The following is a 14,032-nucleotide window of genomic DNA, read 5'->3' as shown; positions in this document are numbered from 1 at the left end:
GCCATAGATCTGCCATGATCTGATTGGGATGCATCCATAGAGTTGACAGTCAGAATCTTTTACCCAGAGTTGAAATGTCCAATACAAGGGGGCATGCATTTAAGGGGAGAGGAGGAAAGTTCAAAGATGTGAGTTGCCAGTTTTTTACACAGAGAATGGTAGGTGCCTGGAACATGCTGCCAGGGTTGGTGGTGGAGGCAGAACCTATAGAGACGTTTAAGGGGCTTTTAGTAAGAAATTGAATAGAGGGATATGGACAATGGGCAGGCAGAAGGGATTAGTTTAAATTGGCGTCATGTTCGGCACAACATCATGGGCCGAAAGGCCTGTCCGTGTGCTGTACAGTTCTATGAATGGTGGGACAGAGAGGCTGACTGGCCTATTCCTATGTTCCTAGTTTGCAGGCGATGTGAATGGACGACAATTTTCAAACCAAACTTCAGCCAGTTCACCGGACCTGAAACGTTAACTTTGTTTTTTCCTTCACAGATGCTTCCAGACCTGCTGTGCTTTTCCGGCAACTTTGTTTTTGTTCCTGTACAGCATCTCTTGGTTTTTATTCAGCCCTAATGTCATGGGCACGTTACGATTACAGTAATTATATTTTTCTTACAACAAACGCGAAGCACATTGTAAAGGATTGACTGATATTCCATGGAGTGGTGTATTCATTCTCTGTTGGAACTAAACCCCGTGAGGCATGAGTTCATGAGGGGCTGGGGGAGGGGAGGAGAGAGAGAGACAGAGACGCACTGGCCCATTTTAACCGAGTGGGCGGTAGTCGTTAAAACAATCCGGAGTTTAAAGGGTTAAAACATCTGAGCTCATCAGCCCTAAGCAAACTTAAGGCAAGATGCACAAAGTGTAATTGAAGCTGTGTCAAAACTTTTCTCCATTCCGTAGGGAGCTCGAACTAAGAGATCAGAGTGACTGTAGATACTTTCTATCAGTGAAACAATGAGAGAATTCCTGACAATTAGTTTGTGTTTCCTTTCGGTTTGTGGGACATGCGGCCAGGAGGAGCCGAATGGCATGTGGAGACAGATGATTCGGTGGGCGAACAACGGGCAGGTGTACAGTCTATTAAACAGCGGTGCAGCTTACCGGCCCCTGGGCCAACGGAGCGGAGCGCAGTCGCCTCCCCAAAGCATCTACCTGAGCACAGGCACCGCCAGGGAGAGCAGCCCCAGCTGGGAACAGAGCCGGCTCTCCCGGGGACCCGGCAGGGCACTCACTACCCGCCAGCTAAATCCCAGAGCCCGGTCTCACAGCGAGGGGCGGCAGCCCCGGGACATGGAGCCCCTGTCCCTCCGCCAGGAGCAGCGAGGGGCCGCCGGCCTTTCGGCTGAAATGCAAGGGGACGATCCGCGGAGTCACTTCAAGAACGGCAATAGCGTGTTTTACAACGTCTACAGCTCAACCCCCAGGCAATCCCGAGCCATGGTCCGCCGCAGGATTGGTCTGGGGACCAACTACTTCCAAAACGGTGAGTGTATCCCATTCTGATTGGTGAAGGTGGGGTCGGTTCCAGGTGGAATGAGAATGGGATAACATTAGAGGCAACTTTCTGCTGGTCCTGGGCTGGGGAGAAAGTACATTCTGTGCAAGGCCAGGATCATTCCCCCCCCCCCCCCCCTCCCCCCCCCCCCCCCCCCGGGCAGAGAGAGAGAGAGAGAAAGCTCACAGGTGGGCTTTAACTACTTTAAAGCAAAAAGACCGCGGATGCTGTAAATCAGAAACAAAAACTGAAATTGCTGCAAAAGCTCAGCAGATCTGGCAGCATCTGTGGAGAGAAATCAAGAGTTAACGTTTTGGGTCCAGTTCTGAGGAAGGGTCACTTGACCCGAAACGTTAACTCTGATTTCTCTCCACAGGTGCTGCCAGACCTGCTGAGCAATTTCTGTTTTTATTATTTGGAATTAACCCGTTTCCGGACTGTATAGCGTGGACACCAAAAGATATATTTGCTGTCTCAGTAAACAGCAGCACAGCTGAGTCCTCGCTACTTTGTGGAATACAATGTAAATATTCTGTAGTTTCCACTCATTCGTGTAGGTCATTCCGTTTGGTCGGGGATTTTATACTGGTCACCAGAATTAACAGGCCTCTACTAGTTTTACCTAGTCCCTGCATCACCTTGATTTGAATGTTTTCCTATAATAGACGCGCGCGTCATTTCTAAAACAAAAACTTCCTGCTCCTATGATGCTGCTCGGCCTGCTGTGTTCATCCAGCTCTACACCTTTGTTATCTCAGATTTTCCAGCATCTGCAGTTCCTACTATCTCTGCAGCAATTATTTAACAGGGTCAGTAAACATCCGAGCTAGGTGTGTGGAAAAGAGTTAACGTTGCAGTTTAGGTCAGAACGCCTGCTCGCTGTGTTTGAACAAGTCTAGGATGTTGATCTGATCATAATCTCTTGTGCCGGTGGGAGAAGACTGTGTAGTGTCACGTAACCAGCATCTTAAGTCGTTGTTACTTGCATCGAGAGCGTGAGATGTAATGACAGAGCTCATAACATATTCGCCAGTATGGCACAAAAGAAATCACACGGAGGGTTTCTGCTGTCCGTCATGGTCCTGTGTCATTCTCTGGGAGCTGTGCCCATATAACTAGCAGGTGACTGTTCTGACTTGGGTGTGAAGGTTGCAATGTTTAATCTGACAACCAACACGGTTTCACATCCTCTGTCTACTTGTGAAACGGCATGCCATTACAAGGAAACCCCTTGAACGTGCGAAAAATAGCGCAAGGAAATCAGACAGAGGTTTGGAAGGAGGGGAAAAATATCAAATTTCTATTAACTATTATTGCTGAATGAAAAAAACATACTTACTCCAACATACTGAAAATGATTGAGTATATCATTGATAAAAACAGAATCCCGGCCTATTTTGAACCATTGGTAACAAAAACAAAGTTGCTGGAAAAGCTCAGCAGGTCTGGCAGCATCTGTGAAGGAGAAAACAGAGTTAACGTTTCGGGTCCGGTGATCCTTCCTCAGAACTGATAGTAGCTCGGAAAACGTCAGTTTATATGCAGAAAATAGGGAGGTGGGTGGGGTAGGAGAGTAAACGATAGGATAGAGCCCAAAGAGAGAGAAAGACAGTTGGACAGACAAAGGAGTTGCTAACGATCAGGCTGGGAGGGTGAATAGTTGTTAATGGGGACTGTGAGTGACTAACAACAGGGGGTGTGTAGTGGCAGGCTATGCGGTAACAAGGCCTGGTGTGTGGGGTGGGGGGCTGGGACATGGGAGAGTTTAGGCCCTAAAATTATTGAACTCAATATTGAGTCCGAAGGGCTATAGGGTCCCCAAGCGGAAAATGAGGTGTTGTTCCTCCAGTTTGCGTTGGGCTTCACTAGAACACTGCAGCAAGCCAGAGATGGAGATGTTGGCCAGGGAGCAGGGTGGTGCATTAAAGTGGCAAGCAACATGTAGTTCAGGGTCTTTTTTGCGAGCAGAACGTAGATGTTCTGCGAAGCGGTCGCCAAGTCTACGCTTCGTTTCCCCAATGTAGAGGAGACTACATTGTGAGCAGCGAATGCAGTAGACTAGATTCTGGGAAGTGCAGGTGAAGTGTTGATTCACCTAGATGGTATGCTTGGGCCCTTGGATGTTAGGGAGGGAGGAGATAAATGGGCAGGCATTGCACCTCTGCCAGTTACAGGGGAAGGTGCCGTAGGGCTGTGGGGAGGTGTTGGGGTTGAAGGAAGTGTGGACCAGGGTGTCCCAGAGGGAATGGTCCCTGTGGAAGGCAGACAAGGGAGGGGAGGGGAATGTGTCTGGTGGTGGAATCTTGCTGGAGATGGCGGAAATGACATCTGATAATCTTCTGGATGTGGATGCTGGTGGGATGGTAGGTAAGGATAAGGGGAACCCTATCACTGTTGCGGGAGGGAAGAGAAGGGGTGAGGGGAGAAGTGTGGGAGAGGGTTGGACCTAGTTATGAGCCCTGTCGACAACGGAGCTGGGGAATCCTCGGTTGAGGAAGAAGGTGGACATTTCAGAGGCTCCCTTGTTGAAGTTGGCCTCATCTGAACATATGCGACAGAGATGGAGGAACTGAGAGAATGGGATGGAGTCTTTACAGGAAGTGGTATGTGAGGATGTCTAGTCCAGATAGCTGTGGGTTTGTAGTGGATACTAGTGGCCAGGCTGTCCCCAGAAATGGAAACATAAATATCGAGGAAGGGAAGGGAGGAGTCAGAGATAGACCAGGTGAAAGTGAGGGCAGGGTGGACATTGGAGGTGAAATTGATGAAGTTTTCCAATTCCAGACGGGAGAGGGAAGCAGCATCGATGATATCATCGAAGTATCGGAGAAAGAGTTGTGGGTGGGGGCAGGAATAGGACTGGAACAAGGAATGTTCCACGTACCCCATGAAGAGACAGGCATAACTAGGTCCATGCGGGTACCCATGGCAACCCCTCTGACCTGAAGAAAGTGGGAGGAGTTAAAAGAGAAGTTGTTGAGGGTGAGGACAAGCGGAGGAGGGTTATGGTGGGTGGGAATGGTTCAGGTCTTTGCTCCAGGAAGAAGCTGAGAGCCCTAAGACCCATTGGTATTGGCTATAACCTGGCACGGGAAGGACTCCTGCTTTCATTCCTTTAGTTCACTGGAACAACTTTCCCACTAAGTGTACCCCCTAATGCGGTTGTGAACTTTCATCTTTCTCAATTTTCTCCCCCTTATTTCCTGTCCACACTCTTCCCGTCCTAACAGCCACATCCTGCTTCCATGAACCTTTCACTAAACCGCTGACCATCCAATGTCCATTCTTGATTGGCTAACTACCTCCCTGACTATGGAAGCAATGATTTAGTCCCTGTTTGTTAATCTGTTTGTTAACAGTATATCTCATATACTAATAGATGAATTTCAATAAAGTTTGGGACCCGAGGGTGATTGGATTAGTTTTTGTAAAGATATAGCTCCAGATCCTGGATTTTTTTAAAAGGACCCTTTACTGTTGGGAGATATGGTGAAATTACTTTATTTTTAGAATGTTGTGGATTGCGTCAAAGTGAAATTTGTTAGAGCTTTCAAAATGTGAGTAGAGTTTTCAAAGTAGGTTGTTGGATAGAGATTGGCTTGGAAGCAGTTAATAAAACCAGAATTCTTTTTTTTTCAGCTTTATAGTTACAGCATCACCTAGGCAGGGCTTCAAGGAAGAGCTGCATAATTGCAATAATGTTGGGCAAAGATAGTGTGCAGAGATATATGCTGTACTGAGCGTCCTCTTCATTTGTGTTGCTAATAGTTCTCTATACTCATGGACTGTCCTCTAACCTTCAAATCTGCCATTATCATCTCTACTCAAAAAAGGTAACCCATGACACTTCACCATTAAAGTCCAATCCTTTCTCCAGCCTCACTTCTGTCACCAAATTCCTTAAATGTACTGTTCCATCGACTGTCACTGTTAAATCTGTGCCAATCTTTTTCTAAAATTTTGTTTGAGTCCCTTCAATTAGGTTTTAGCCACTGCTTAATTAGCAGATTTGCAGTTATGAAAGTAACAGATGACATTGAGTATAACTGTGACTATAATAAACCATCCTTCCTTGTGCTTCACCCATTGCAGTCTTTGACATAGTTGATGAAACCATCATACTCCATTGCCTCTCCACAATTATCCAGCTGGACGAGACTGCACTTATCTCGATCTATTTTTATCTCTCCGGTTGTAGGTAGGTAATTCCCTGCAAAGCCTTCTCTTCCCACATTTGCATTCTCACCTGTCTCTTCCCCTTCTCCCCTCCTCCCCCACCCCCACAATTAATCTATTTTTTGCCTCCTCTTATTTTTCACATACATTCTGCCTGTGGCAACATCATCCAAAAATGCAGTGTTAGTTTCCATGTGTATGATGATGACGCCACGCTCTACTTCACCATTACCTCTAGTGAACCTTCCATTATCTCTAACTTGTCTGATATCCAGTATTGGATGAGCAAAAATTTCTCTCAGTTATATGTTGGAAAGACCAAAGGTTTTTTGTATGAGAATGTTGTAGATTGTCTCCATTACAAACTTCACTCATTAGCCTCATGATTTCATCTCCCCCTCCCCAGCAATTGTTTCAGGCTGAACCAGTCTTTGCAATTTGATACTAACCAGGTGATGAGCTTTCAACCATTAAACATCCATGCCATTGGTTAGATCACCTGCTTCCACTTCTGTAACATTAGCTGTCTTCAAACTTACCTAAATATTTGCTGACACCTGAGTGCAGAAATTTTCTCCTTAGATATTTCCACCTTGCTATCTCTCCTAAACAGCCCTTAAATCAAATTCTTTGATCAAGCTTTTAGTTTTCTTCCCTAATAAGTGTGGCTTTCCATCTAATTTTGTTTGATCACACTCTCAATACATTTTGCAAATGTGTTAAAGGTACTATATAAATACAAGTTGTTGTTATGCTATGCCGAGTACAAGGTAATCTTCTCTATTGATTGTGTTGAAGACAGACCAAACTAACATGTATAACATTACTGATTTGTTTGCCATTGGTATTGTTTTTTGTGTAATAATACACTTGTATCAGAAGCATATCCATCTGGATTTCACTGAATGTTTAACAAATTTGTAAATTACTAGACAGTAGCACAAACATTTCATATGAGCAAGTTATTACTGAGTGCAATTAGCTCCCCCACTGACAGCCCCAGCTCAGTTAACGTAGTGTATGACAGCAACCTGAATGAATCATAGCCATAAAACACAGAAGGAGATATTTCACAACCAGCAAATTAGCTGATTTACACAAATCGAGATCCCACAAACAACAGAAAAAATGAATAACAAGCTGTTTTTTGTTGCTTCTATTAAGAGGAATATGGACCAAAAGATTTAAAGAGATTGCTGATCATCTTCAAACAACTCCCTGGGTTATATGGATACAATCCTTCATAATGGAAACTTTATTTCTATTATAGGCTTTGTAATAATTTTCTCTAAGTAGAAGTGGAACAGCTTTAGATTGGAAAGTCGATTGTTTTTCAGTGGTGTAATTGGAAATTGCTCAACTGAAAACAGACTGGGCACCAAGATTATAATTCTTGGCCAGTATTGATTTCCTGGTACATCTGTATCATGGGATACAGATGAATCAGTTGTTAAGATTTTGACAAATTTTAAAGATCAACAAACTTCTGAAGTTAAGCCGCATCCCTACCTCCTTTTATCATGCCTACAATTTGGTTTTTGGAACAAGACATGGGTGACATTCCTACATCCCCGAAACAAATGAAAAGTGCAGGAAATATATATTTTTGTGCATTGCTAAAATGATAGCTTACTTCATCTAATGAACTTCCAATAGTTTTGTAGCCAGACACTCCAGCTGTATGTCAGAATTATAAAACCTAGGTGAACCCAATGTCTCAATTGCACTCTTTTGCCTTAAACTATCAACTGATTGAGAAAATGCAGCACAAACATGCTTACATTTCTTTCCTAGGGCTTCCTGACCTGGTTCCTGATCCATATTACATTCAAGCTTCCATGTATATCCAAAGGATGCATATGTATGCATTGAGGTGTGCAGCTGAGGAGAACTGCCTCTCAAGGTAAGACCTACCAATGTAGCAATGAACCAGTAGATCTAAAAATCTAAATGACAATCAGACACCTCCCACCATAACTCTTATTCAGATCAGGACCAGGAGAGCTTGCTGTTTATCAAATATTGAGTTCAGACGTTTCATATGAATGTATAGCATATATATGGCTCCGATTTTTATGGTATTCTATTACATCATATGTACGGAGAGAATATAACTCTTACATTTAAATTATTTTGCTTTCTCTTTTACAGATTTATTTAGAGATTTTTCTAAAATATATTTGCATTTTACATCAGTGTATGTATCTACTTTATATAATTTTCTCCTGATATATGGTTATGTTGTGATGTTATGGATGAAGGTGTAAGGACACATTGGTTATTATTCATGAAATAGATGTATAAAAAGAAAACTTGCCTGTTAATTGCAAGATAGTTTCTTGAAAGTGTATGATTTTTAGATTTATTTTGCATAAAAACAAGTCTATGTTTCATCTGTTAGCATTTTCTTGTTGGACTGAAGTGTTCACATACCCTGCAGCCTCCACACCTTACTATGCTAAATATTTTGTACATAAAGTGAGAAGCTCAAAGGACATTTTCATCAAGTATATGAATGACTTTGTTATTTTTCAAGTGTTAACTGAGTGAAGTCTCTTCATGGAAGGATCAAATATTGGTAGTTCTAATAGGAAAAAAATCGCTAATTTACCTTCTTATCATATCCCTTTTCCTTCCAGAAATGTAAAAGCATTGCCTCATTAATCATTTTACATTAAATTAGAATGGTCAGTGCATTGGGTATGGTTTATGGGCTAGTTTAGTTGTGCGGCTATAATGCAAATCAAATCCAAGCAAAAACAAAGGTGTTGTGAATGTCTAAATTCAGAAACAAACACTTGACCTATCAGCAGGCCCAAGGAAATTTCTCTCTTCTTAGGTTGACCAGGGTTTTCTTTGATTCTATATGCCATGATAAATAAAGCCTAACATGATGATTTAGAAAAAAGTACCAGCACAGCAATAAATATACTGAGGTAGATCTTGCATGAGGTTACAAAATGGATAATACTAAGTTAGTAGCCTATTTTACACCTCTCCCTATCAGTAGATGACTCATTGTGCAATAATGTAAAAGGGATGACAAAGTCAAAATACCCCCTTTAAAGTTTATTGTTAAAATCCGAAATGCTAAATAAGTGATAAACATACAAGTATAATTTAAAAATGTGTTATACCTACACACCTCGTCTTTCCTTGTGCTCTTTCCACATACTTCTGTGCCCCCTCTCTTCACTCTTTTTATTACATTAACCATTGTGCTTCTTGGAAGAAAATTACTCCTAGAACCTTGCTTCCTTTCATTTCCTCATCCAAAATTCATTTTCTTTTTTTTTATTGTCCCTGGAGAGGGAAAAGATTGAACAATAGTCACACCAGGCTCCTGTCTTGCCTAACAGACTCAAAGAAACATTGAAGGATATGCAGAAACAAGAGATGTGTCCCAGGAAGATTTCGATGAAGCTTGAAATACCATACTATGCGCAAGGCTGTGGGCCAAGAGTTGGGGGAGTGGGATTATGGTAGATAAGTGCTTGATAACTGCTGCAGTCAGGATGGGCCAGAATATCTTTTTCCATACTGTAAAATTCTACAACTCTATGAAGGAACAGAAAGAGAGAAATAACTTAGGCTGATATGCCAACAGCGTGAAGAAGGTCTGGCTGTGTAGCAGCTGTTTCATTTAGGATTGGCAGTTGTGGGTAAGGGTGTGTGATTGGCATAAAGTCTGCATAGTTGAAATTTTGTTTTGACACCAGCCAAAACACTGAGTATTTGAGGACCAAGATTGATAGCAAGTACTTGCCCAATGGCCAAACCAAACTTATGTTTCCTATTCCAAAACCTTGCTAAAGGCAAGAAAACATGTTAGGCTATCCAACATTGAATACAAATTAAAAGTGTTCGAGCTACAATGAAGCTATGCTATTATTAAAGAAAACATTTTAAAATTCTTTTCATTATAGTGGTATAAAATAATTTTTCTCTGTTGTTGCCTTTCTTGAACATTTCTGGGTGACAGGAGGTCCAGTCTTTTATTTAAACATGCTTAAACCTAGGTGGTAAAAGTCAGGGTGTTATAAAACTAAGGGGGGGGGGGGGGGGGGTGGATGGTGGTGGGATGCTGGAATTGTAGATCAGCTTGATCCCAACCTCACTTGACACATCAGAAAAGCATTTTATTGCAAAAGTTTCAGAATGAACTGCCTTAACTCATTCATTCCCACTTCAACCCACTTTTGCTGAGGCTAACTGCATTTCTCACTGCTGACTTAACTAATGTCAGACAAAAGCAAAAACAAGAGTTAAAGTTGGGGTGTTTATGTGTTTTTTTGGTTGTAGCATCTTTTGCTGGGAGTCATTGACATGTTTAAATACTTCAGGCAAGGGAAAAGTGTTTGTTCTCTTTATTACATCAATAGCAGTTTTACAGCAATACTTTTTAAAAAATAAATGAAGCTGGAAAGGGACTTGGGGAAGAACTGAGAAGGCGTATTACATCACCTCTTGTAAAGATCTAGCACCAGCTTGGCATAAGGAATCATAGTTTCTCTCTACATGACATTACCATGAAAGTTTCCTTCTGTATTGTAGCACCAAGTAACATTTTTAAGACTACTTTCAGTAATGCAGTGGTCCTAGCGCTTTGAGAATTTTTATGAAAACCTAAAACAGAAAAGTGTGGTGACATTTCATTCAGTGCCACAGGTTACATAACTGAAATAACTTAGTGGAATGTAATGGGGGACCTGGCAAGTGTAAGACGAGAAAAACATTGTTATGATGAAGAATATACAATTTATGAAAAATATAATATCCTTCAGATGTGAGACTTGGCTCAATTAATTTAAAATGATCCAAATCTATTGAAATAGGAAGTAGCAGACAGTTTTCAATAGCCAGCCTCACTTGAGATACTGTCTGAAATAAAACAGTGCTAACATATTTGCCCTGGAGAAACACAAGTACTAACTTTGTCCTCACCACCTGCTCCAATAGTTTGATTGGTGGGCCAAACCCCATGGCATGAGAACTCACCAACCTTTAGAAGAATAGGAGATAACATGTGAAATAAGTTGGATTGTTTTGATGCTGCCAAGCTTGGCTTTAAAAGATTGTGAATGCTGAAGAAAGAACTTGCTTTTAGATAGCACTTTTTAACACTGCAGGATGTTCCCAAAAACTGAAATACTTTAAGTCTAGCCATTGTTGTAATGTTAATGCAGTAGGCAGTTGTGCACAACGAAGAACTACACACAAACAGTGAAACAAATAACCAATTAAACTGCTTCAGTGATGTTGTTTGGAAATAACTTGTTCACCTAGACATGGAGAACTCATCCACTTTTCATAGAGAGATTATCAAGCCCACCTAAGAGGCCAGTTAAGGTCTTGATTTAATATTTCAATCAAAGGAAGAGCATTCCATCTAATCCACCACTCCCATCATGTTGTTTTGGAATGTCAGCCAGCATTATGTAGTAAGGTCCTGGAGTTAGGCTTCAAGTTATGAACTTCCAACTTGGAGACAACAGTATAATCAATTAGACCAAAGATAACACAAAGGAATCTGAGTATTGCTGAAAAAACACACATTTGCACTGATCAGGACAATTCACAAGGATACTAATTCAAGGGGGAAACCAACGTTTATATTGCATAAGTGGAAGGTTCTACTTGGTTGGCAAGTGGACTCTATTTAGTAGAGGTAATCCAATGGAGAATGCACCCGTTATGCTGAATGACAATTATCTGACAGGCTTTGTTTTAATTTTAAACCTAGCAGGTTGACACTGATTGATCAGGACATTGCTCTGAGAAATGAACAAGCGAATGGCTTACAGATATTTTGTTGAGTTGACAGAGGAGCATTGTGTTCTTTATACTGTTGTTCTAAGGTTGTTTTCTTACACCTACACCTGTTCTTAGCAGTTATCAGTCTCCACAAAGTCTGCTATCCATTGAAAGACTCTCCTTGTTTAAGCCTCTGGTTGTCAAGAATTTGGACCTGATGTACCATTCTCACTGACCAATCTCCAGTCTATGGCTTTAGATCAATAATATTAAAATTCAGTTATATGTTGTTTCGCCTTCAGCTGGGAATATAGGAATTTAGGACTTAGGTGTAGGAGTAGGCTATATGGACTTTTTCAGTCTGCTGCACCATTCAATATAATCATGACTGCTCTGGCTGTGGTCTCAATTCTACTTTTTTATCTGTGCCTTATATCCTTTGACTGTCTTGTCCATTAAAACTCTATCTAACTCAGTTTCCAATGACTTGAATGACCCAACCTCCGCTGCTTTCTGAGGAAGAGAATTCCACAGATTAATGACCTCCGAGGAACAAAAATCTCCTTTCTATGTATTCTAAAAGAGATCCCTTATTCTTAAACAATGTCCTCTAGTTTTAGTCTGCCCCATCCTCCTCTTGGTTTGTCAAGAGCCCTCAAGAACTTATGTTTCAGTAAGATCACCTTTTTATTCTAAACTCCAATGGTTAGAGGCCCAACCTGTCCTTTCTTCAGGAAGTAAGCCCTTAATTCCCGGAATGAGTTGAGTGAATCCTCTTTTGCTTGAATTGTTTCTAGTCTGATAACGTCCTTTTTCAAAGGAGGCACCAGAATTGTACACTGTACTCTGATGTGGTCCCGTCAAGGCCCTGAACAGCTCCAGTAAATCTTCCGTACTTTTATATTAATTTTGTTTTGCAAATAAATGACAATGTTCCATTTACCTTCCTAATCACTTGCTATACCTGTACACTAACATTTTGTAGCTCATGTAGATCTGTATCACAGAGTTCTACAATCCCTATTTAAATAATGTTCTGCTTTTCTATTGTTCTTGTTAAAGTGGACAAGGTTCACAATTTTCTACATTACGCACCATCTGTTAATTTTTTTTGTGCACTCACTTAACCTGTTTATATCCTTCTGTAGACTCCTTTACCTCCTCTTGACAATTTACTTTCCTAATTAACTTTGTGTCATGAGCAAACTTAGCTTCATTATGAATCCCTTGTTGCTCCACCTGTCTCTCTGCCTATTATCATAACCTACTTAGCAATGGTGTGATAGTAGATCCTGGATTTAGAGTCATTCAGTCATAGAGATGTGTAGCATGGAAACCCTTTGGTTCAATTTGTCCATACCAGGTATTCTACATTAATCTAGTCCCTTTTGCCAGCATTTGGCCCATAGCCCTCTAAATCCTTCCTATTCATAAAGTCAACACATAAATGTTGTAATTGTACTAGCTTCCACCGCCTCCTGTTGCAGCTCATTCTATACATGCACCATCCTCTGTGTGATGAGTTGCACCTCAGGTCCCTTTTAAATCTTACCCCTCTCACCATACAAACCTATGGCTTCTAGTTTTGGACCCCTCTATTGTGGGGAAAAGACCTTGACTATTCACCCTATCCATGCCGCTTATGATTTTATAAACCTCTATAAGGTCACCACTTTCTGATGCTCCAGTGAAAATAGCCCCAGCCTATTCAGCCTCTCAACCCTCCAACCCTGGCAACATCCTTGTAAATATTTTCTTTACTGCTGATCCCTCTTTTTCTGTCTGCTGAGCAGCAATGAAGGAATATAATGGACAAATTGTTTCTATAGCACCCACAAAGCACATAATAAGAGCCTACTGAAAGACCTGAGCCTCTAATTTTTGTGGTGCTATCTATCCAACAATAGATTGTTTTCCATTCCTGTGGAACAGCAAATGGCAGTTCCAAGCTTGTCTAAACAATGGAAGCAGCACGTAATATACAGAGTAAAGCAACCCTACAGACCACAGATCAGTTAAATGTTCTGCAGTTCTGCCACATCCAGTTGTGAATGGTGGTGAACGATCAAACAATGAACTAGAAAAGGATGCCCCACAACTTCTCCTTCCTCAACAGGGAAGGTGCACACCACATCAATGCAAAGACAAGATTGAAACATTTGCAACCATCTTTAGCCAGAAGCGTTAAATTAATAATCAAACTCTGCCTCCTTCTGAGGTCCCAACATCACCAATGCAAGTCTTCAGCACTTTAATTCACTCTGACTGATATCAAGAAATGATTTATGGTACTGGATACAGAAATGGGTAATGGTTCTGGAAACATCGTGACTGCAATACTGAAGCTTTGTCCTCCAGAGTAAGCCCCAGAATAACCTCCTTAACCAGTCGATTCCAGTCTAGCTACAACAATAGATTACCCAAAATGTGGAAAATTGCCCAGATATTGTGCCTTGTTGAGGTTGGTTGGCTCGCCAAGCTGGTTTGTTGATCCGCGGACATTTCATTACCATGCTTGGTAACATCCTCAGTGCAGCCTCTGATGAAGCGTCGGTGTGTTTTCCCACCTGGTTTTTAAACTCTGGGGTCCGTTGCGATGGATTG

The 14,032-nt window shown here is 41.6% G+C and overlaps 1 protein-coding gene across 1 annotated transcript in view; it reads left to right on the top strand.

The window, feature by feature from the left end:
* Nucleotides 1-821: 821 nt before the first annotated feature.
* LOC109911408 (protein-lysine 6-oxidase-like) overlaps nucleotides 822-14,032 on the top strand; it is a 34,230-nt gene continuing 21,019 nt past the window's right edge. Inside the window, exons 1-2 of the mRNA XM_048614171.1 lie at nucleotides 822-1,486; nucleotides 7,469-7,577. Coding sequence (XP_048470128.1) covers nucleotides 958-1,486; nucleotides 7,469-7,577 — 638 coding nt within the window. The 5' untranslated portion in view covers nucleotides 822-957. The remainder of the gene's footprint in view (nucleotides 1,487-7,468; nucleotides 7,578-14,032) is intronic.

Source organism: Rhincodon typus, chromosome 29, assembly GCF_021869965.1.
Source record: "Rhincodon typus isolate 14 chromosome 29, sRhiTyp1.1, whole genome shotgun sequence".
In the NCBI taxonomy this organism is placed as follows: Eukaryota; Metazoa; Chordata; class Chondrichthyes; order Orectolobiformes; family Rhincodontidae; genus Rhincodon; species Rhincodon typus.
This window is presented reverse-complemented; position numbering and strand designations above follow the sequence as displayed.